Source organism: Anas acuta, chromosome 3 (assembly GCF_963932015.1).
Source record: "Anas acuta chromosome 3, bAnaAcu1.1, whole genome shotgun sequence".
Lineage (NCBI taxonomy): Eukaryota > Metazoa > Chordata > Aves > Anseriformes > Anatidae > Anas > Anas acuta.
The window spans coordinates 77,527,547-77,553,494 of NC_088981.1; the positions used below are offsets into that span (position 1 = coordinate 77,527,547).

The window sequence follows — 25,948 nt, forward strand, 5'->3', positions numbered from 1 at the left end:
TTTGTCAGAAGTGACAAGTAGCAGACATCAGTTCAAAGATTCCTGAAGTTCATTATCTGACCGTGGTAACTAAAGATTTATTATTATATTTTAATCATGGATTAGGATTAGTCACAGGTAAATTTGAAGAACTGCACAAAAAATGACTTCAAGAGAATTAGCTAGGAAATAAAATTGCAGATGAAATTGAACAAAGAAACAAATGGATATAGAAGGGCAAAAAATAACTGTAAAACTGTAAAAAGTCGGCTGTCACTGACCTTTTCTGTTGCTAATCAGAAAAGAAATTTGGGGGTTTACATACTAAATTACATTCTAACCATAAAAAATTACAATTTGTAGGCTGGATCCCCTGAAAGTCTTATGATTAATGCTCCGCTTGTCCCCTTTTTTTTTTTTACCTTTATAATCTTTACTCAAAAGGCCCCTAACTCCACAGAATCTCTTTGCGAAGCTCCAAGAAAAAAAAAACTTGCTGTGGTCCCAATGGTCGTATAGAGCACCAGGCCAAAAAGCTAGATTGTGATAGGTTAAATTCTCCTGCAACACATGGGGTCTATTTTCATCATCTCCGGTCCTTATGCAGTTCTCATAGTAGACAAGCTGCATGAACACGATAATTTTTAATGCAATCTCAATATATGGCTCTGATACAGCACAGAATGCTTGATATCTCTGTGAGGTTTCATAGTTTCGAGGTAGCACCAATCAACCCCACATTTAAAAAGAAAACACAACCAAACAAAACCAAAACAACAATCACATTAATTAGTTGCTACCGCTGAATCATTCATATTTTTGCTTCCTTTCTTTTCTATTTCCAGGTGAATATCACTCTTAATTTGAGAAAAGAAAAAAAAAAAAAAAAAAAAGATTTTCTGTTGATAAAGAAATCAATACAATGACTGTCACAAAATGCTCATTGTAGTACCGGAACTAGAATTTATATATTACCTTTCACACATACCTTTGATTGCCTTCTGTCAATTAGCTGTTTAAACTTTTTTAGCCAGAAGCACTAAGAAATTAAAATCTGATCAATGGTACATGAATTTGCACCTACTATATTTTTGAATTCTTTGTAGCAAAGACTTAGATAATTTAACTGAATTGAATGGAAACTATTTCCTTTTGTTGTTTAATCATGCTATCTGAAAATTTAACTAGATGTCCATCGTTTGTTATAAGGAAACGAAAATTGTTCTCTATTCATAGAATGGTTCGAGTTGGAAGGGACCTTAACATCCAGTTCCAACATCCCTGCCAGAGAGACACCTCCCACCAGACCAGGTTGTCCAAAGCCCCATCCAACCTGGCCTTGAACAACTCCAGAGATGGGGCAGCCACAGCTTCTCTCGATAGCCTGTGCCAGTGCCTCACCACCCTCGAGAGTAAAGAATTTCTTCCTCATACCTAATTTCAGTCTTCATATCTCAGGTAAACAGGTCTCCCACTTCTTTCTAGAGAGGGCCCACAGGTTATGTGGTTTCCATTTTATCACCTACAAGAAGCCTTTCTTGTTGCCCTCGATGTCCTTGGCTCTGATTTTTCTCTGTTCCTCTTGTTAGGAGACTACCTGTCTTTGCTTCTACTCTCTCTAGGCTTCCTTTTTGTGTTTGAATGTGTCCTGGAGCAAATACCACACTTGTCTGATTTCATTCATAAGACTACCACTGACTTAAAAACAAAACAAAGTAATAATAAATAAAAAAGAAGTGATTATGCAATATTTTTAACAGGTTAACAATTTCATATTTGAGTTTCCTGAGAACTCAGGAGTCAGTCTTATTGGGATGTGTTGATTTTTGCCTGCTGAGTTTAACAATCCATTCAAAAATCACTTGTGAGACGTCTGAGGTTGGGCTATTTTTTCAGATCAGTCACCAACGTGGAACAGATCTCTATCATGGAAAACATAATCTTCTGCAATACAGAAATACAAAACACTCAATTTGGACAGAATCTTCTCTGAAATACATTTCTTTTTTTTATTCTACTGTTTAACTACCTCAGTTTCTTCTACTCCTCTTAAAATTCTTTGTTGATTGATGTAGTAATACAAACACACTAATGCTATGTTTCCTGCATATGACCTCCAGATAGTTTAACATTTTAACAATGCATTTCACTGTTTTCCTCACCTTTATGGAGCTTACCTTTCCAGTGTCATGTTACTGGTATGGGTTTTTATTTTTATTTTTAATTTTGCTTTGTGTTCATTTTCAAGTGGTTTCATTAAAAACAAAAGAAAATGTGTAAATCAATGTAACAACTTCCAAATGCTAGCACTGGATGAGGAAGCTTGCCAAATGCTGGACTTATGTAGGAAAGCAGATTTATCCTTACTGTCCTGACAGCAGGTCTACTGCTGATTTCCATTTGTGCTTTCAAACTGCATTCTTTAAAGTAGATCCTTCACTCATTTATCTGAAATCAAGTTCATGTAATAACCAAGAAGAGCATGGGTCAATATAAAGACTGCTGAGCTTCTCACAAACTAAATTGCTGACTATTTCTTACCGCCCTGAAATTGTCAGAATAAATTTAGCTTGATTTCTGAGGTTACTGAATTATTTTGAGACAATGTGTTTCTCTTCTTTTAAATGTAAGTATTCAATGTTATCAATTATTTTTATTAGTGGTAGTGACATTATGAGATACTGCATCACTGAAATATATCTAGTTAAAGTTCGATAGGTATGAATTTATGTATTATAATGTATATATCTGGTCTTAATGACTAATGAATCTTAATGACTAATGATAAAAGTATTTTCCATCAAAATATGAGACTTTTCCAAGAAGTTTCTGCTAAAAATCACAGAGTGCCCATCTGATTTTTCACTAGTGTTCTAAAAACAACTGGAGTTCTGGTCTGTTCTTTATTTGTTGAATTGCACTGCAGCTTGAGAAAATCAGTCTTGAGACATCATGCTGTGTTTCCATAGCAATAACTTTAAGTTACAAAACCAACTTTGAAGGCCAGGTTCATTTCAATGCATTAAAAAAAAAAATAAAAAAAAAATCCACATCTGTTGAAGTGTTATCTCTATGCAGAACTAGTAAAAATTCTCTTCAAAGTTTAAATCATCTATTCAAAATTAAGAAAAAAAAAAACAAACACAACAGTAAACACAAAGAAACACACACACACACACAGTTCATATGTCTAAGTAAAGATGAGAATATTTTTAAAAACAATTTCTGAAAGTGGTAGGTCATCTCTGAGTGCAATAGCAGAGATCAACATTTTAAAAACATAGCTGGCTTAGTTTTTCTCTAACATGAATTTTCAGGCAACCATCCTACACTTTTGCTACATTAAACATCTATGTTGAATTCATTTCTGTTTAATCATTATTATTAAAACTAATTATGAAAAAATTCAGTAAAACTATATGTTTGGATAAAAGATGGTTGGGAACCATCGGCTTCTATTTATCCACATTCCTTAACTGCTAGGGTCAAAAAAGCAACTTTCTGGATCAATCCATAAACACTTGACAGGCAAAGATCTGGGAACAGCTGAAAATTACACCAGATCTCTTCTACCATACAAGGATAGTTATGTTCTTCATGCATAAATGGAAAAGAATCAATTTTGTATGTGCATAAACTTACCTACGTATACCCTAAGCTCAGAATTCATTTGAAATGTTACCATTTTTGAACGTGCTTTGAAGAGTAGCAATAGTGGAATGGAGTTCCCATCGTTTACACTAAGAACATCATACTGTACATATAAATGACTTCTTTCTTGACTCCAGCTTAACAGAATGTACCTTTTAATTTGTAAAATACTAACACAATTATAATTGTCTTGAGATATTTTTCCTCCAAATCTACCAGTAATGTGGGTCAAGTAGTTGATTTTTCAAATTTTTGTTATTACATTTCTGGATATTCTATTATACTCACAGTATTTTTAATTAAATGGAACTAAACTGAAGTTTAAGAAATAAAAGCTATAGGCAACTTTTTTATCACTGTACTCTACCTACACTGCCCAGATAAGGAAAGAAAAATAAACAAAGATAGTCTTTCTTATCTTTTACACACACACACAAAAAATGAACTTGCAATTCCGTATACTATATAGAAAGTGATCAGATTAGATATACACAAAGGCAATAAAATCAGTTTGTTATTTCTAATTCTTCTTACTACTAAATTCAAATGAAGTGATATGACATACCCTATGAGATATTTTATCTACTTAAAATGCACAAGTACTTCACAGTCCCCTGAGCTACAGTGTCAATTACGGGTCATACATAAGTTCAAATTTCAAGTATGCTTTATGCCGATTATTTCTTGCATTTCCTGAGACACAAAATTTTCAATAAATCATTTCTATTGTGGAGTAAAATCTTCTATTTTTACTGCAGCCAAGAAACACTTATATTGTGGATAGACAAAGGAAACATGAAATTATTCAACATTTTAAAATAATTTTATTCACATACAGAAACATGCAGAAACATGCAGTACTGAGTGAATGTGTTAGTTAGCTTTAATTCCTTTATCACCAATGCAGTTATTTTGCTGGGAATAACCAGACAAATTTTCAAATACCGAGGTTTCCCATTTCTGTTGCTAACAGTGGATGGCAACCATTCTTGACAGTATTCACACCCACACAGTACAATTTACCTTAAGAAAACAACAACTTTTTAGACCCTGTTCTAGTATTCTGTCATACACCATTCTACTGTGAGATTAATTAGCACGCCCATCCATCTTAAACTTCTGTTTAAACCACAAACCTTGGTTTTACTTTGGTGAAATATAGTAGTACCTCAGGACTCGAAGATACCTGCACACTATCCTCACACAGGTGAATTCACTTGGCTTCAGAAGATATCATCCAAATAGGCCTAAAAACTTCAGGATGATTGTTAAAAAACATCGTAATAAGCCTGTTGTTTTCAGCCTCACTCAGTTCTAGAGACATACTGTGACAGAAAAGTAAAACAAAACAAAACAAAAAAAAAACACAACACTTTCCAGACTCATACTATTCAAAAAATGCCATCAAACATTTCATTTAAGTCACTCTTTTTAGGCATATGTTTATTATTCACAATAGTATTCATACATAAGCAACTTTATTTTTTTGTAAACATCATAGGGAATTAAAAACATTGCTTGCATAAAAGTAGCCAAATCTAATCTATAATTTAATACAAAGATATAGTACTTTACAAATAATTACTTCAGTTATATGCATACATATATATGTATGTATTTATAATATATATAGACACACACACACATTTGTTTTTGTTGCATGTAAGCAAATGCATCTCTGCCATGGACAAGTAGTGTATTAAAGGAAATAAAATGTATTTTATTTATCCATGTTCAATATACATCCAAGATACATCATCCATTCACACACAAAAAAACATAACTATACAATATGAAATATATACCAGGCTCTTCTGCAGTGCTAATGTTTTTGTAGATTCTCTCAACGAACATTACAAAGTCTGAAAAGCACAATCACTTGAGGAGTTTATGCAACATTTAACGAAGTGGTCAGAAGTAACAGATAAAAAAGGAATGAAATATTGACACTATTTTAAGCAAGTAGAAGGATAAGAATTGACAGTTGTAAAGTACCTTAAGACAGGAAGAAATTTTCAACTTATGTTAAATGGCAATTATTTTGTAAATAGTTTATATCTCCTCTTCAGTACTTAGGCACATGAGATTTACTACGACCACCACCACCAAACATACATCAGCATGGCCCTGTCCATGTACACAGAGATATATTCTGCTAGCATCACCGTGCTGAAAACACTCACTCCTGTAAAACATTTTCCATAGAACCCAAGAGTCCTGTGTGCAATGTTAAATTCCAATTATATACAGCGTATATATAGAAAGTCTTATAATAAAAATAAAGACCCTTCTGTTTCAACAACCTGTTAAGAGACAAATCATTGGCACCTCAAAAGAAAGGCTCTAGACACACATGATGAACCCAAGTACAGAAACTACCTTCACAATAATTTACAGCTTACCACTGAAATAGTAACAGCATATGCACATGCTCCTTCCCTTAAATTAGAATTCTGTACTAGTTTATAGATCTATGCAAGATTTAATATAAATCCTGACTTCAGAGAAGATGTATTGAGCTTCACTTCTGAGACAGCTCATAGAACTGTAACAATTTACTTGATCACAACTGACAGAAACAGAAACGAACCTAGAGAGTTTCCTTTGAAAGTAAGCTCTCTCACCACAAAGACTTGCTACTTGTCTCAGAGATCATTTCCCCTCCAGTGATACTTAAGTCAGTAGTATGCAATCAATACAGGTATTTCTGTAGGTGCAGATGCATAGCATAGCATGATCTCTATTTAGTATTACCATAGTATTTCTTCCCTAATTTGTATAAACTTCATGTATCGCTTCATGTAAGTACTATAACATACTACAATAAGATGAATAAAATGAAATTCATCATTCTAAAAATGTTGAGTAATTGTTAGAATATTTTTTTTTTTCAATTAGGCAAAAAAACAGGGGTGTAAGGCAGAAGTGAGATGGGATTTAGATACTCCTTACATTTCGTTTAAGATCTGAAACTCAGAATAGTCATCACTCCCTCACAATTTTGATTGCACATTCAATCATTCATTTTATTTTTTTTTTTAATGCAACTGTGAAGCTTGGAGCAATCATCTTCTATATATATTCACCCCAGAAAATGTGCACTTACAACAGAGAATCTTATTTATTTGCATTTTGTACTAATCTTTTCCCATAGACATACTTTAACCACTTTGGGAAAAAAAAAAAAAATATATATATATATATATATATATATTTTATGATTGCAGCAGCAATTCATCCACAGAAGTCTAGTTTTCTCCTCTAATACTTGCATTAATATTTGCTCCAAGCATATAGAAAGTACTGGGAAGGTGGATGGGGTAGTCCTAGCAGCTGCTATTCCATCAGATCTCCTCAAATTAAATCCTAGTCTATGATTTAATTCCTTTTCCAGGTTGCATATTTAGCCTTAAAATACATTAAACACAAAAATATAGTAAGTGCTCAGAGGTGATGAGAACTAGGTAACATTTTTTTTTTTATTTATTTTTTCCATGAATTCTGTACATTCTTCTAAAGATCCCATTGACACACCTGTGTGTCACAGCCCAAATCACTTCACAGCAAGGGCTAAATGATACCTTTACAATAATTACAGTCTTTCTAAGAATGGAGATCCATTATGTTGTTACCATAAATTATATTTTAAACCAAGATCATCTCAGTTGTACAAAACTACACAAAAAATTTAAACTTTAAACATCAACAAAAGAAGCAACTTCTACAGTCACAGAGAAAATATAAACTGCTACTGGAAGAAAGTGAGACGCTGAAAGCTGAGTGCATAGTTGTCATGACTAGTAAAGAGTTCAGACAACTGCTGTGAGAGAAGAAGAGTGGATGACAAAAGTTTAAGTAGGGAAAAAGAGATTTGTCCTTTAAATGGTTTGAATCCAGATTTTTTTTTAATAATATATGCAATATAGATATGCAAATAAGTTAATCATTCTTTTACATTTAAAATAAATATATGGGCTCTTTGGACTGTAAAAAACATGTACCAAATTATGAAAACAAATTACACATAGCTAATCAAGGGAGTTATAGTAAAAATGTATAAATCATTTTTCCTTAATAAATGGCAAAGTGGTTAATTTTTAAGTGGTAAAAGTTTAACAAGTGCTTCATATGTCTCAAACACAATTTTGTGACTGTGGTAATACCTGTATCTTTCTTCATTTTATCGACTTGAGTGCAAGTAAAATAAGCTTTAGTAAACATTTCTGTTAGAAGTTTCGAGTTTGCAGAGACACAGTATGAACAAGAAAACAAGTAACAAATACAAGTAAGACTGCAATAGCTCTAGAGGCACACTTTAACATGTCAGATTATACCTCTGTAACCCAATTTCTGCATTTTTTTCAAGCAGCTGATGGCATTGCATGACATCTTTTTAATAATTTCAAAGAAGTGACAAGATAATTAAATTGCAAATAAGTGGAAGTTAGATAATCAAGCCTTCTTCATACCACCTCTAGAACATACTGCTTTCTTTTTTGGTTTGTTTTCTTTTTTAGCCAGAAGTCCCCTCATGCACTTTACAATTTCATGGACAGAGCACTGAGTAAAAAGTGTGAGTAATTACAGTGGGTAGTGCTGAAATTATAGGATTCCAGTGGTCGCAACAGTTCCAGCATACTAACTACAACACAGGATCAGCACCTTGTATAAAAAATGTTTTGAAACACTTTGCTGCAATTAAACACTCGCTGCAAATAAAATACTGCAGTGTCTACCATTCCAATGTCTACTGTTTTTCTATAAAGTTGTATGAAAATGTCTTGCCTCACCCCCCCAACCTCTTACCCACACAAACAAACAAAAAAGGGGTCCTGAGGAGACATGCCCATGTGACTTGAACTTTTCAAGATTCAGTAAGAAAACCAGTTAATAATCACTCACTACATTTGAACGGTGAGACTCTTAGGTCTAAAAAGTACTTATTTCCAGGCACACCGTATAGTTAAAGGTAATACTGGTGAGGAACTTCAACAATTAGAAGACTTTAGCATTTACTGCCCTGGAACTACCCAATGAACTACATGAAAAATTGACATCTCACATTTCTAACAAAAGTAATGGGTGGCTGCCGTCACTGCTACCAAACTACACTGCTCCTAAATTGTAAATGAAAAAGCATAACCTAAAATTGCATTTATTGTAGGACTAGTAATATATTAGCTTAGAATCTTTAAACATTTCTAAAAAGAAACTAAAATTGTGTCTGCAGTCAATCAATTGAAAATGTAATAGATTTTTTTTCATTTTTAGGGATTTTCCCCCACAAAAAATATTTTCAGATTTTTTTTTTTTTAAATTCAAACATAGAAAAACAATGTAATTGGTCAGTATCCAGTATTCAAAAGTCTGCACCATGTATTGAACAGAACAAACAGAGTAAACTATAAATCCTTCAGCAGTTCTTTAGAATTCAATCTTTCAAATATTAAAAAAAGAAAACAAACACCATTGTTGCATCACACATATATCTTCAGTGTTTTTACCACAAATTAATCTTATAATCAAGAAATCACAATGTGCAAAGCATAAAAACAGTAGATGCAGATTACTCCACACACTACAGACGTGCATCCTACAAGGATCTACCAAGATAAAATTCAGCTTAAAGCATCACTTTGATTAGGAATACAACTGCATGAATAAGTACATAAATATAACTGCCAAATTTTTGTTCTACTTCAGTCATGTAGTTAACCCATGCAGACGTTCTTTAAGTTCAGCATGCAAATTACTATTAAGAAAAAGCTTTCTTGGACTACAATACCCAATGTTAGAGATGCCAATTATTGTAATCATTTTTTTTACTCTTTGAAATTCAAATTCAGTAGTAGTGCATATACATTCATGTGATACAACAATTTGGACATATTTATAATAAAGACATGTTATAACAGATTCTTCAGCTCTCAATTTCTTTCTCATTGCATTTAGTATGCTAAGGAACAATGGCAGCAGCAATAGCTCACATAAGCCACTGCTCTTTTTCTTTTCTGTACTTCTCAGACCACTTCTGAGTCAGCTCCAGGTAAACATTTGGTTTATGGGGCTTATAATCAAGGTAAACTATCTGTCCAGTCCGTTTGGGGACAGCTTTTTCAATCTGAGTACCTTCATGCCATTCATTAAAAGATGTAATGGAAATAATTTCTGGTCGCACCAAAAGGGCTGCATTAAAGGCAGTCTCATAGTATTTCCCATTGACACGATTACGGGTGTTGTGGTTGTTCCATGGTCGAATACTGGTGTCAATATACCCTGGTCCCACGCTTGGAATAAACATTAAGTTGTTACTATCACAAAAGGCTTTTAAACTTGCCCAATTATGATGCGATGAGCCATAAGAGAAGCCATTGGTGGCAAAATATGTATACATTCCATCAAAGCCACTTCTGTGAATATCATGCTTATGTCTTTCTTCTACAAGAAGAGCAATGAATAATGCATCATATGGAGTATTTCGAATAGTCTGTGATCCAGATACAGTTAACAGATTTGCCCATATTTCAGGAATTGTTACATAAGAATCATAAACATAAAACATGGGAAGAAATCTGCCTGTGCTGGTCTTATGCCTGTAAAAAGCTGGATGGGCTCCATATCTATAAAGCAAAGAAGTATCATTAAAATAAGATTTGCCATTTGAAAGACACTGATTTACAATCTGAAGATTTTTATCTCTAAAAATCATTTTAAAGACAGTACAGGTGCTTTAAAATGTAGCAATCCATATCCGTTTTCAATCCAGTGCCTGCTGAATTACTGAATAATGAATCTCCAAAGATCCTTTAAACTATTACTAATCAGTAATTTAGTGTAGAACTGCACTGTAGGCATTACTTTTCTCTGAAAGGCAATTCTCTAATTCGGTAAGGAACAAGACAGTGTAAGTAGCACTGATGAACAAAACAACTAGTAGCTGTACAAAATTTGACAAGCAGAATTAAAATCATTACAGGTCAACATGTTATACCTCGCTGCTCATTTGTCACTATAAAAACGTATGTCTAATTTATATATCGTATACTTAATACTTTGATTTCATGAATGTTGAAAGCAATGTACATTTGAATAACTACACAAAGTAGTTGTTAAAGTAGTTCATACTTCAGTATTTAGAAAACAGAATGAGTTTCAGTACTACTGGAAATATGAACCAAGTGTCATAAAATTTTATTAAATCTCAATACACATTCTTAATATATTCTTTCAAGCTCTAGATAACATACCAAAGTTCTCTAAATCAATATGTAACAAAACTAAAAAGAAACATTCTGAGAGCACTCACTTGTCAATGATGTATTTGACATTGTGGTACATACTGCGGTCATCTCTATCTTTGTAGGGCTCAATATGAAAAGTGACCTGAAAATTGAAAATGCAGTAAAGCAACAGAAACCTAAAATATTATTAAATACTTGGCATTGTCTGCTATATGAAGCAAGTGCCAGCCACATTAAAAATATTTCCTCCTTACAGAGCATCACAGTTTTTGTTAGTAATTTGAGAATAGTCCAAACTAATTCAACTCTTAAAGATGAGTAGCTTGAGATCCAGTAAAGTTCAGTAATAGAGTAAATATTTTTCATTAATACAAAACACTCCTTTTGTTTTCCCTAAGCTACAATGAGTAGTAAGCATGCTTCAGAAAACTTAAAACTCCAATAGAAACTAAAACTTGAAATAAAAATTTATTAGAATGTCAAAGAACTGGTTAACCAATGAAATATTTAAATTTTTATTTTCCAAAGCATTCATTGCTATTCATAATAATTCTGCAAGAAGAGTTTTCACTGTCAGACTAGATTTTAAAATATGGGACATGAAAATTTTGTTTAAAATTGTATGAAGTTATCAACAGCAATAAGCCCCTGTAATTAGATCTAATACGATGTCTTCCTACTGCTCTGAATTCAAGCTTAGGGTTTATGGAATTATTTATTCCATACACATGAAGTCATGTCAATACAAAAATCTTGTCATTTTCAACTACACAATTAAAGGGAGAAGTATATTACATCAGTCAAAGCGACTAGTTTTTCAGAAGCAAGTTTAGAGTAGAATGTAGAATGAAAAAAGCAAGTAGAGTAGAATTTAATAAAGCATTCAACTAGTCCGCAATGGTAGCAAATTTCATTATAGAGCCAATTTCTCTATTAGGTACAAACTATATAAAAATAGAGTGTTACAGTAAATCACAAAGACCAATAGTACAGGTTGAAGAGTGTTATAATTTCATACTTCATATTTCTATCTCTCAAAAACAGGCAAATCAAAAGGACACAACTTTAGCAGAGCTGCATTTCTAGCGGATGTTTATTTCTTATTTTATTGAAACAGAGATTTATTTTCTCTGCTGTTTTGGGTCTACTGACATTCCTAACACTTAACTATACTCATTTACTAGAGCAATAATGTTTAAAAACATTATAATGAAAGTATAGGTTCCCTGGTAGTATCTTTACTTACTATCTGTATTCCAGTAATTATTCCAAACAATAATAGCAATTGCTTCCACATCCCAATTATTACCATAATATTACAACTTTCTTGGGTAGTTTATTTCAGTTTTGCCTGGCTCTTTTGAGGGACCTGAACATCAACTAACTCTTTTAGGTTTAGAAAGCAACCTAATTTTAGATCATCTGAAAATTTTGTGGAAGAATAAAACTTCTTTTATAGTAAAATATGTATTTTACTATTATATAAAAAAAAATTATACATAAAAAAGGCTGTGTCATGTCACAGTGAAATGCACATCACATTTGCAAGTTTGATAATTACTTCTGTATCTGATTTAATCTTCCTACATTCATCCTACTTTACAAATAATCTACAGTTGATACTAATGACAGATTTTTTTTTCTGTAAATCTGACCACCTAAAACCAGAACAGATGAACATTTCTTTAGTGCCCAATACAGACAACACACTCTAGAGATGAAATGCACACAGCTACTTAGATTGTTCAAAAAGTCAACCTCATTGTTATTTGACAAAAATAAAAGGAAATACGTTTCCTTTCTTCATCCCACCCTTGGCCCTCCCAGACCACTCAAGGTAAAATACAAGTGTAACTACAATAATAAACAAAATGAAATACTTATTTTAGATTTGATGTCATCCTTAACTGATTTGTTATTTCATCTATTTCAGGTAATTTAGCCTTTCTAACCTGTCATGCCCTGGAGTATCCTAAAGTCAGAGCAGCACCCTTCCGACCCGACTGTCCAAGGCAATTTAACTGATACCTTTCAGAATAAAGACATTCATACAAAACAGAAATTCTGAATTCCACTTTATTATTGCACCTGACCTTGAGTACCGCCAAGTTATGTAGTAATGTGAAGAATTAGGTTACAATTAGGTTACTCCTTTCTTCTTTCTCGGTTACCTAGTTTATAGATCATTGCATTCTGTAATATTTTGAAACATAATACTACCCTCATCTCCAAAGACTCATAAAATCTAGTGTAGTGCTACACACTACACACCTACTTCTGGACAACGCCCTTCACCCTTCCCTCCCCCCGCCCCCCCCCCCCAAATAAAAAAAAAAAAAGTGCAACATAACAAGAGACACAGAAGATACTATTACAACACAAATCTCCCTGCTCTACGTTATGGGTCAAACACAGAAAACTTTTACATTTTTACTTCTTTCCTACATACTCCTATATTACCTGTCTTAAGAAGACTTTACCTTTAGATTGTATTTGTGTGCATAATCCAAAATAACAGGCACCAAATCATCAGTTGGTTCTCCATTTTCATCAGCCATACCTGGTGGGTACCATGAAAGTGCTATTACACCTGAAAATACAAAACACCTCTTTCAAATTATGTGAAAATGTACCATGTAGATGTCATGAGATGTAATTATTGTTTGATGTAAAATCTATATAAATGAGAATTTCACATTACTTTTTAATCAATTATGAAATCTCAGTATTCTCAGGGTATATTTTAACTTTTCTCTCCCAATTTTTAAAGATACCAGTGAAACAAGCAACTGTCAAGGGAACAGATTTGTAGTCAGTGTCCCAAGCTTAACACTTGCCATCACCTTCCACTTTTCTGCATAGCATGAAACATCTCTAGATGTTGATGAGGGGAGGTGGAGAATACTCTGAAGGCATAATAGCTATGCCTAAGTATGGCTAGAGAAATGCACTGGGCTAGAGAACACTCCAGAGATGATCAAAATCCTATGCCTATGATCAAAAGATTCTTATTTTATGATAAGTTATTCCACAACGTATTTCTGCATTATACTTCACGCTCTATTACAAAACAGCCATTTCATACTAGAAGCAGTGACCGTAATCTCACAACCTTCCTTATAGCCAAAAGCAGTCCCTATGCTGTAATTCACCCTTCCAACTAGGTGAAATTAGTTTTTAAATTTATTACCTAAAACATGCTTGAGTAACTCTCAAAAATTTAAGCAAGTTATTATGCCTGACAAAAAAGAAGACAATAAATACAATGCCCATATGCTGTAAGTTTTCTTAATGCTCTCCATGAAAGCGAAGGAAGACATACCTCTTCAGAAGGGGCTAAAACCTTTCCTTCTAAAATAAAATGCTGTCAGATAAACAAGTGAGACCGCTTAGGTGTGCAGCTGGAAATAATGTAATAAATCAAGAAGAAGGTTAGGACAGAAAGAAATATATGAGATAGTGATGTAGGAATATTTTCCTAACAGTACTATTTTAAACATATAGAACAATAACTCAGTGTGGTTCTTGTTCACTAGGTAATGTTTTAAGTAAATAGATTAGGTCACAGAGATAGGGATATGCTCTAAATTCATTACACTTTACTAATATTATAAGTTTTCCAATTAAAAATTTCCAAATAAACCCCAAATTATTCAAAATAAATAATTAGAATGAATACACAACCATCTTCTAATGTCAAAAACAGAAATTTCAGTTCACTATACAAAGCAGAGGTTAGTTCAACTACCCACAACATACTCTCTCAACATTTTTTCAAAAAGAGAATCAAAAATAACAGACTACCTCAAGAGACAGTCTGCTTTAGGACAAGAAAAATGCAACAGCTTACTGCATTTTTATCACCCTATCTTTTATTTAACACAAGAAGAAAGGACAAAATTCAAATGATTATGATGTTAAGGACAAATAGAAGAACAAAAACACAATCAGGTTACACTCTTCAATGTATCTCGAATACAACATCTGTCAAGACCCCCTTCTAAACTGTTAGGAAACAGAGAATTTCAGGTTCTGTGAACAATTTGTCTCCTAACTCACACTTACATTGCTCTTTCCCTGAAAAGACAGGGATTTTATCATTATTGTTATTTTATTTACGCCACAGAAAAGAAAATATAAGAGCAATGTACCACTTCACGAGACTACAACGGGATTGATTTGCTCACAAAAAGCGCAATGTAACATGTTTTAACTCAGAGTATAGTCATTCAAGACAAACGAAGGACTTCAAAATGGAACTACCAAGAAAACAGGGTGGTTCAAAAAATCAGTTTCACCAAGCATTCTGAGGAATAACAGATGAATACAACAGATTTTGAAACTAGGAAATTACATAAGGAAAAAATGTGAAATGTAAAAATAACACAAGGCAGCACTGCATGTGGTTCCTGCGGCTCTAATCTCTTACGTGTCTTTGATCATTACACATTATTGGCTGAAAGAACCACTTCTGAGAGGCTTAATAAAGCCTCTCAAAAAAGGCTAATAGAAAAATTATTTGATATAACAAAAAATGCATAAGATTAGGATTAGAAATCAGCTAAAATACTAAAAGAAGCTATACAAAACACACAAAAAATAACACAGTATTAATCTCATAAAAAGCTGTGATATTTGAAGTAATGACCTGAGAAAAGCAGTAAATTATGGTCAAATCTAGACTGAAGAAAATTTCAAACATACTTCAGAATAACGACAGAAAAAAAATAACTTTTCACAAGTACCAGTAATATATCACAAACAGTATGTTACAGGAAGCATGTACCACTCATTCATATTGATGAGATTAAACACAAAAATAACTTCAGGTCCTAAAAATAACCTTTCTTTGCAAAGCATTTTTCCTCATCTTTTGCATATTTCCTACTACCAGTTCAGCGTTATCAGACGTTTGCATTAAGAGGATGAGTAATGTCACAGATTCATCTAAAGCTAAGTTTCATCAGACTACCATGAATTATTTTCTGTTTTAAATAAGACAAGAAAAGTGCTCACTGGCAACTAACACCTGAGATTTCTCTGCAGTAGCTTTTCCGCTGTCACTAGCGTTCCTGGTGTTAAAGGAGTTATTACTGAAAATAGTACAAAAATTCCTACTTTTGTATTAATACCTGTTCAAAATACAGGTTAGATTAAAAAACAATCAAACAAACAAAAAAGAATTAAAAATTAAAAAAGTAAACACTACTAATTGGAATATAGCAGTTGTATTAATCCTTAGATCCTTAGTGTCTAGGTGAATGAAAGTGGTTCATTTTGAAGCGATCACTCGGAATGATTCTATAAACTCTGGTCTTGTTGTTCCAACTACATTTATAGAAGTTGTTCAGAATTTAATACTAAATTGTATGATTGCTTATTTTAAAGATGATAAACATCGGAAGAGCGGTAAAACACAGTAACAGTGGATTACAAATGTATTAAATACTGTAATTTATATATTCTATCTATTTAAGAAAGGGAACATCAGTTTATATTGGAAAAAAAAAAGGTATTTCTGGTATGAAAAAATTTTTTTAAACATTATTAGGTATGCTAAACTATCTTACTTGAGTTCTGACTTAAGACACTTCTATAGCTAATGAGAACACCTAGGAATAAACTACATTAAATATAAGTTACATAAAAGTTCTAATAATTGCTTTTTAACAAATATATTTGTTACGCAGCAAATACTTGGAAAAATTGCTCCATTGCCATGTTAACAAGATTTACTATTATTAAAACTTAAGTACTAATTTCCAAAAATAAAACACACAGACAATAAATTCTAACAACGGTTTCTATATTCTCTCTATATACCATATACTATTATTTATATATATATATATAAATATATATACACATACACACACACACACACACACACACCAGTGCTTAACAGTAAGTCATGAAACACACACACCTAAAGGATTACAAATACAGTTCTTAGTTTCTGTGCTGTTACATTCATCAGACGCAGCTTTACATCTGTTTCAGATTGGAGGTTAAACCTTGGAAAGCCATTTACTAACTTCAGACATTTCCAGAACTACACAGAAAAAAAAGAAAAATTGGTCAATCGTGTTCCTTCAAATATTTAAGGCTGGATAAATGAACAATGTTCTGAAACATTAACATTCATTACCAATTGAAGCTGAAAGCATTTGTTTCATGTGTGCTTCTATGACAGAAGGGTCTTTGGAACTGTAAGATCCGAGTTCAGGATAAAAGTTAGCACCAATGTCCTCAGGAGGATTATGCCTGCCCTTTGGATAATTGTTTGCAATTTTGGGATCCCAGTGTGGCAACAACGGATGGTTCCAGTGAATATATTTGCCATCAAACTGTGGATTCCCAAACCAACTATAATAGAATATATGAAAGTTATAATTAGGAGAAGAAAGCTCTTCTTCCAACTTGTTTACAGGAGGCATAGATGCTTTCATAGTATTGACTGCAACAGCACGCATATTGCTGATTTGTGTTACAGTATCTCCATGAACCCTATTCAGTGAATTTTGTTTATTGTCTAAGAGCTCTGTCCGTTGTTGAAGCTCAGGCAACAAACCAAGTCCAAATGGGTCCCCAAAGCCAGCTCGGTCAGGTCTCAGAGTCTTCAATGCCATCATTATGGAGCAAATAAACAAAATAAAAAGCAACAAAATGATGCATGTTCTTCTGCGAAATCTTGCCATGATGTCATAGTTCAGAATCCAAACAGAAGGATTTTGGCAGCAACTATCAAAAGAAACAATTTTTAAAATCAGATTTCTTATTACCTTATTTAATAGCATAAATTTATTTTTCAAGTTTCTACATAACAGAAATCATACGGAGACATTTATGCGACATTTATATATTGCATAAATGACAGGTCTTCGCAAGGGATTAAAAGGGTGGAAAGGAACAAAAACACTTCTGGGTTTGAGAACGCGTGTCAATGGCTAAAGTTCTACCACTGAGGAATCACAGTTTTTATTAAATGTCTTACTTTTAGACTTTGCTGTTTTCCTAACCCAAGTAAATCCCATGAAATTGAAATCTTTGTGACGTTATTTAAGAAGTATTGTATTTTGACAAGTCTGACAGAAATAAAATAATTACCAGAAAAAAAGCAAAAGCCATGAAAAGAGAATAATGTCAAAGAATAAGAATGAAGAACAAAATGAGATATTGACAGAAGCACAGTTTATGTTCAGAATATGGGTTTGTTATTACTAACCACTTACTAGACCAACCACCACTTGTTTAGATAAGAAATTCATTGCCTAAATATTTTTGGCCAAATAAACTTTGCACTATAATGCTTTTCAACTTCCACTTCTGAAATTCACATTTATTCGCTGATTTACATAATAAATAAATAAATAAATATTTATTAAAGCACAGCATTAAAGATACGAGAAAACCTACAATGAGAAAGCCTACAAGTTATCTGCTGGCAGCCTGTTAGTACAGTACCACAGCTGCACGTGCAATTCCAGGACTAAGTTCAAAGCAAGAGCAATAGCTTGACCACAGTAAAATTTGAGCACTGGAAGGAGGGAGAAGAAAAACTGTACACAAAACCTTGATTACTTTATTCCTTGGTTACTCTATTTCCTGTTCAACATTAAACTCAAAGCAAAAGAAAAGAATAAATGAAACTTAGGTAACCACAGAGTTTTGTGGAACAAGATTATGCATGAGAATGAAAAATCTTAAAATAAACTTCTGATTCAACAGCTGTGATTTTGTGTTTCTGCCACTGACATCCAAATTTTACAATCCAACTTTAAATTCCAGAGGAATACACAGGTCATTTTTACATACTTATAAAGTATCTCTCACCTTAGTTTCCTAACAGTGTTCTTGACTACTGTTTGAGTGCTTTAATTGCTATGCATTGACATACATGTATAGCTTTAAGTGTCACAATACCATACGTGTCACTGCTATGACCATGAGAAGCTTAGATAAGGAATTTTAGAATATGCTTTTTAACAACATAATCTGAGTTGAATTAGCACTGTGACACTACCAAAGTGGGAAGTTCTGTTTCCACTTGAACCTTATTCCATTCATCTTTATGCCTGCCTTTTGTAACCCCTGGTATTCATCTAGTATACATAGTACTTGTATGCTCAAAGAGCAAAATCCTGTTAACATCTCAAAAATAGACAACAAAACCTCTTACTTGCCTGGAAAGCTGACTCAGCTGAGTTAAGTATAACAGCATTAATGCCAACACATGAGTTAACAGCACAGATGGAGGAAGAGAAGAAAAGGAAAATGAAGTAGCTCATTTTCAACAACTGGACTGTGAAACCATACCCTTGGTTACTGTCGGGGAAAATGATTTTACAGCATATATTCTTATAGTGCTTCACTTTATTTAAGACTCTTCATTTAACGGATTTCACATCACTTTACATCAAATTACAGAGCTCTTTTTATACAGCTCACAATCCATACCAAGATGTTAGAATTCTGTCACTGAGATTATTTGGAATCCTCAACATCTTTTTTTTCTAGTGAGAAATTAAAAGACATTCAGACTAATTCTACTATGGTGTTTTTTTTCTGACCTTTCCAGCCTTCTTTCCAGTTTATCATGCCCACCTTGTGGGAATTTAACTCAAGTTTAGGATCACACACAGTTTTCTACAGGATGAGGGTGCATTTTTGATGTGTTTTTTTGTTCCTCCCTCCTCCTTGAAACGAAACAAGGTCATTTACCTGGTTAAATATATTAATGCATTCCAATTTTCTTCATTTTAACCACATGCTATTGATGTTCAGAAAACAAAATCCAGGTTTGCCAATTATAAATTATTTTGCAATTATTATTTTATCTCATCTCTTCTATAAAGAGATTTCATGACACTAAGGATTATGGTCTACCATTAGAACATTTTAACGTTTTTCATTAGTGCTCTCCTATTATCTGTTGAAGAAACTGTTATTTTCTGTTCTTTGCTTATCGAGCAAAGAACAGCTCTCAATTTTTTCCTAAGCACTTTTTCACTCTCATAAAGTATTATTTTTTTTTCTGAAATGTTGGGAATTGATCTTAGTGTTCCACATTGTTATTTAAACAAACATTTTTCAAATGAAATATTTATAATTAAAATATATTAAAAAGTGAGCACCATACATACTAATTGTATTTCCACTAAAAGCTTTGATTACACAGATAAAAAATTTTACTAGCATCAGGACAGACTCTGGTCTACCATAGCATATTATGCTATTCTCATGTACTTATACAGAACCTCCACATTCAAGTGCAATATTTCTAAAACAAGTATGCGATACCTATGCTAACGGCTTGTCTTTTGCATGCCAACATAGTCTCAATGACACAGTTCAGCCCTGGCATAGATACCTTTACTGTAGCAGCTGCATTCAAGAGCTACAGGTTGGCAGTGTTTGCATTATGTCATTCTTCAGATATGCAAATTATGCTCATCCACACTAGTGCCACAGCAGAACAGTAATATCAGGGAAACAGACTGAGCACGTATGCCTTGTGAAACAGCCAACTGAAGTGATGTTGTTTGGCCTTGGAAACGGAGGCTTAGAATACATTTCTGATCAAAAGACATATAAAATCACAGCTATGCTCTGTTATCAACATCCAAATTTTAGAACAGACTTCAATTTACTGATGTAAACACAGGCCTTTTATATACCCATGAAGTACCTTGCCTTGGACTGTTGGATCCAAAGGCAGTTCCTCAGCAGGGAAAAGTATGCCTGAATAACTTCAGCTGTACATGTATGCAGGTTAAGATCTCAAATGCAGTTGCTCTGACTGGTAAGATGCCTTGTTAACTAGTTAGTTAGCTTTGTTAATTTTCGGATTCCAACCCAGGTTTGTTGAACCCCATTGGCACAACAGAAAATATATGAAAGTAGTTCAAGCTCCTTCTGTTGACTAGGGAATTCATTTTAAAAGAACAGAAAAACCCTGCCTTTAACAAATTAGCTTCTATCACCAGTCTCTGCCTGTGGACCCAGAACATGGCAAAGCTTCATCAAAACATTTAGGCAATTTCAGCTCTTTGTGGATCACAGACTTCTTAAACCAAAAGTCATTTCTCTGCCCAGGATGAAAAAACACCTGCAGTCTAGAAACTCACTTGCTAGTTTAGTTCTCAAACTAGGACAGCAAGCATCTGGTTACATTCATTATCACTTACATTTTCTACATCGCTACTAATTTAACTACTTCTATCAAGTTAGCTCAGTTTTCCTTTAGAGAAAATTCCAGTCTTTAAAATGCATCTCTATAACTGGATACATTTAAACACTCTTGGCTTTGTTTATCTGTTTTTATTTTTTTCCTCTTCTCCCTATACTGTTTGAGGTCTATGTACATCACATCCTTCCTTTATAAGGGAACAAATTTTAATACAATTCAGCACTCAACATGCATCCTGGAAATTTGTTTTTTTTTTTTTTAATTGGCTCTCTATTCTTTTTCCCCAAAACTTCTGCAATCTATCAATTCAACTGACAGCTAATAAACAATCTGAATACAGAATTATTACCACCCGTAGACCTAGTTCCTGCATTGTAGCTCAGCATTTGTTCCTGTAAAATTAAAATTGTTTTCCTCCCTCTATGCATTATAGTATATCTTTTCAAAATTAACTTCAAATATATGTATACACATGCACACCAATCATTCATTCACTCCATACTTTGGGAAGTATGGCATAAAGACCTTTGGCAAATTTCCCTCTTAAAGGTCTCTGAAAAAGTCAGAATCTTCAGGAAACTTGGGTTGGAAGGGACCTTAAAGAACCTCCCACCCAGGTTGCTCAAATCCCCATCCAACCTGGCCTTGAACACCTCCAGGGATGGACACCTCCGCAGCTTCTCAGGGCAACCTGTGCCAGGGCCTTACCACCCTCCTAGTGAAGAATTTCTTCCTAGCATCTAATCTAAATCTCCCCTCTTTTAGTTTAAATCCATTCCCCCTTGTCCCATCACTGTCTGCCCAAGCTAAAAATTGCTCTCTATCTTTTTTGTAAGCCCCCTTTAGGTATTGAAAAGCTGCAGTGAGGTCTCCACGAATCCTTCTCGTCTCCCAGCTGAACAACCATAACTGCTTCAGCCTTTCTTCATAGGAGAGGTGTTCATCATCTTCACAGCCGGTTCTAACAGGTCCACATCCTTCTTGTGCCCCCTCTGCTCTGCTGTTGTGAGACCCACCTGGAGCACTGCGTTCAGATCTGGGGCCCCCAGCACAAGGACAAAGAGGTCCACGAGGATGCTCAGAGGGCTGGAGCACCTCTGCTAGGAAGAAAGACTGAGGAAGTTGGGGTTGTTCAGCCTGAAGAAGAGAAGGCTCCTGGGAGACCTTACACCTCCTAGAAAGAATTAATACTTCCGTTAAAAAAAAAAAAAATTAAAGCATTTTCTAAACTGTACCCCAAGCTTAACAATGAGCCTGTCACAAGGATAATTTCTTCCATTCAAACCCACATTTGATAGCAGTGTGCTTTCTTCTCCCTCACTCACCTCTGCCTTTTTGCCTTCAGCTATTCCGCAAGCTAGCTTTAACTTTTACTGTTTTTCCCTTCCCCTATTATGAAGGAAAAGGGTGTAGAGTGACAGATGGTAACCCAACTTTCCCCCTTAACCTCCATTATTTTTCCCAAAATAAGTGTTTCCTTACTCATAGAAAAGAAGGGATTTAATTTCTCTAGATCATTTTGGTCCTTTGATAGCTCAAGTTTCTATAACCAGGCCTATGTTTGTTTGTTTCTCCTGCCAGTTTTATTGATCCCAACAGAGAAACATGCAATGCAAGGAAAGTATTTTCAGATGAAACAGTATCTATTTTAGCAAGAAACAGCAAACACTATAGATTTCTTTGTTCTGATGCTCCTTAAACATAACAGATGAAAGCATAACACAGATAAAGGTTTGGAAAAATCTGACTTTCTTGATTCAGAGAGAGAAGAGGTCATCCAAAAGTCTGAGAGGCTGGTGGCCCACAGCAAATATCAAAGCTTCTCAGTTAAGTTTCCTTAGCTTAGCTTCTGTTAAAATTTCCCAGCTAGAAGATGAACCTGAACACTCTGAAGAGACAGATCAACTCCAGACAGAGCTAAAGTTCAGGCATTCAAAAAGTTCAATGTTTTGCAAACCTACAGGCTACCCTTGATCCTGTGCTGCATTCTGGGACTACAGTGCAAATATGCACCTGGAAACCTTACTCTGGGTCCCAAGGGACTGAGCAGGTGACGTTTTGTAAGCTAAATCTCAGGGGAGGAGTCTGTCCACACCACACTCACATAGCACGTTTGGGTCTGAAACACAAACACTAAAAGCAAGAGAGGCTGGCCTGTGCAACCTTCCTTTTAAGAGCCTTGGGAGTGTTTCTAGTATTAAAGGAACTGGGAAATTTCTCCAACAGTGTTTGCATAGGACAACTCTTTAGAAAAAAAAAAAAAAAGTCTTTAAAAAAAAAAAACACACTTGAAAATCATTAAAGATGAGAGAAGACATTTTATATGGCAAGCATAACTGAGTTTACATATTAATATACACAATACATATACACATTTTTAAGCACTTTCAATAATGCAAGGTTTCTTTTTTATCCACCCAATTTAAAAACCGGGATTTGACGTGTGACAATACTGACCTGGCTCATTTTAAAACACTCATAAAACAGCTATTACCTTTCGCTAATCTGAATTCCAAAGAGACAGCAGCGAGAAGAACAACAAACAACCCCGCAGTATTTTCCTTGTTTTAAACGTGCTAAGGCAGCCCCCCCACCCCTCCCCACCTCGGCCCTGCGCCCGCTGCCGCCGAGCCCGCCCCGGCCCCTCAGCCCCGCTCCCCGCCCCGCCGACGGGGCCGGCAGCGCGGCCGCTACTCACCCGGCCGCGGCGGGAGGGCCGGCCCAGGGGCGGCCGCAGGGGGAAGCCGAGCGCCGCGCCGCCCCGGCACGGAGCGCATGCCCGGGAGGGGGAGCATGCGCGGCCGCTGCGGCTACTTCAGGGCGGGCTGCGGGTGTAGGGCGGCCCGCAGGGCCTGCGCCAGGGGTGTGGGGGTTGTGGAGGGGTCCTGAGGGGTTGGAGTCGCGAATCCCTTTAGCTAGGGCAGGGTTTTGGTCGTGAAACCTGCCTCTGCTTCTCTGTCAGCAGTTAGCTGCTCTTAGGTGTTGTGGGGAAGGGAAGCGGCTAGCTGCTTATTAGACACCCTCGACTTCCCTCCCCCTTTTCCTTCATTTTTAACTCAAAAGTCTAAATAAATGTTTTAAGGTTTTTTCCAGGGTTGCCCATTGGTTTTCAGCTGGGGGAGAACCAAAAGACAGCGCACGATGCCGTGTGGTGACTTCAGAGCACGGTGCTTCCAGAAAGCCAGGGCATCGGGATGACGCCCCTTCATACCACTCGTGTCAGAAGCAATAAGCGTGTGGGTAGAAGGGTGATACATGCTTGGTCTGTTACATGGCCCTTTTGTATTTGCATGCAGTCACAACAGTGTAAAATTGGGTTTGTGTATGTTTTATGCATTAATGGTCAGAATGTGAATTACACTTTTTTTTATCTTTTTTTTTTTTTAAGTGAAAAGAGGCCATGAATAGTTGCCATAATGAGATTAGCAAACAAATCAATTAAAAAATACATGCTCATTTTCCATTGTTGCATTAGAACCTGTCAAGAAGCTTGCTTGTTGATGAGTACTTGAGATTGACTCGACACAAATTGTTCCCCTCGATGAACGACATGGTTTCCCCAAAGAATAAAAACATTTCTTCCCTTTGCCTCATGAAAAGTGACTGTAATGAGTTGGATCCCCATGGTGCAGTTTGACTGATTTTTTAAGAACCTCTCTAAGCCCCGAGAGAGACAGAGTAGAAACGGCAACCAGAATTGTGGTTGCACTGAAATCAATGCAAAACTCTCATTGATTTCACCTTGGATGTGGGTGAAAGGACTTGGAATGAGTGTCGCACAGTGTCGATATAAACAAGATAAGCAAGTAAATTCAAGAGCTCCTGTGGTTTTCCTTGAAGTCTGAGAAAATGGGCAGGCAGAATTGTTGCATGATGTTTCCTTTATGCTGAGTGCTTATATGAGAAATACATTTGCAGTAATGTGCATTTCTAATATTCTTTCCTGCAAGTGTCTGAATAATAATTTCATTAACAGGGAATATATTGTAAATGGTTCAAGAGTATCATGCTTTCATAATAAATGAGTTTGCATATGAATAGACTGGAGACTGAAACTTGAACACTTGATATCCATATCATTGACTCACTGGCTGATGACATTTTTTTAGGTTGCAATTTGTTTTTTGCTTGCTTTCTTTTCCCTTTATTTCTTCCCTTAAGAAAATATCATTTTTTTCCTCCTCTCTTTCAAAAGAAAAGATACTATAGATACCATTAGGATGCTTTTCATCTGTATTTTGTAGAGGACATAACTTTAATTTTTACTTGCTCTTTACCATGTGGATGAACTACTACTCGAAATAAGAAAGTTTATTTGGAAATTAAATGGCTTAAGAATAGAGAAGTAAATCTGAAATTTCATTTGGCAGGAAGAATAAATATATTCATTTAATCAGAGAAAAAAAAAATCGTATCTGCTATGCTTGAACATTGTTGCTGAATAGACTAAATCTACTGGCTAAGATTAAAAAAAAAAAGTTTAAATTATATCATTAGTCATCATTGTATTATCTGCATAGTAATGAAATAAGATAATTATGTTAGCTGAAGCTTAGTGGGGACAAAGAAGGTTAATATGCCTGTGGTAATATTGTTAACTGGTTACAGTTAGGAACACTGGTTGATTAACAATATTACCACAATTATTTAGAATTTTTAATGTCTTACATTTATTTTTCCTTCTTTGTCTTATTCTTGATTATTTTTCTATGTCAGATTAAGGTGTACCTTTCACCAGCCTGTCTGCAGTGTATTGCAGTGTATATTCTTACCTTTCTTGCAGCTTTCATAATTTTCTCTTCCATTATATCCTCTGTTTTCTCACTTATTCTTTATTTATGGACATAATAGCTCTAATAGCATGTTCTGGCTTCAGAGCAAATGCAAA

The 25,948-nt window shown here is 34.7% G+C and overlaps 1 protein-coding gene across 4 annotated transcripts in view; it reads right to left on the minus strand.

Annotated features, from left to right (window-relative positions):
• Positions 1-5,041: 5,041 nt before the first annotated feature.
• Positions 5,042-25,948, minus strand: part of MANEA (mannosidase endo-alpha) — a 204,858-nt gene continuing 183,951 nt past the window's right edge. The window contains exons 1-5 of one of the 4 annotated variants that reach the window (XM_068677916.1): positions 23,759-23,909; positions 17,020-17,612; positions 13,352-13,461; positions 10,937-11,013; positions 5,042-10,250 (exon numbers count right to left, since the gene is read on the minus strand). In XM_068677916.1, coding sequence (XP_068534017.1) covers positions 9,614-10,250; positions 10,937-11,013; positions 13,352-13,461; positions 17,020-17,569 — 1,374 coding nt within the window. In that variant the 5' untranslated portion in view covers positions 17,570-17,612; positions 23,759-23,909 and the 3' untranslated portion in view covers positions 5,042-9,613. Of the gene's footprint in view, positions 10,251-10,936; positions 11,014-13,351; positions 13,462-17,019; positions 17,613-22,076; positions 23,310-23,554; positions 23,706-23,758; positions 23,910-25,948 lie in introns of those variants that run through there. The other 3 variants (XM_068677917.1, XM_068677920.1, XM_068677919.1) reach the window with 3 other exon arrangements.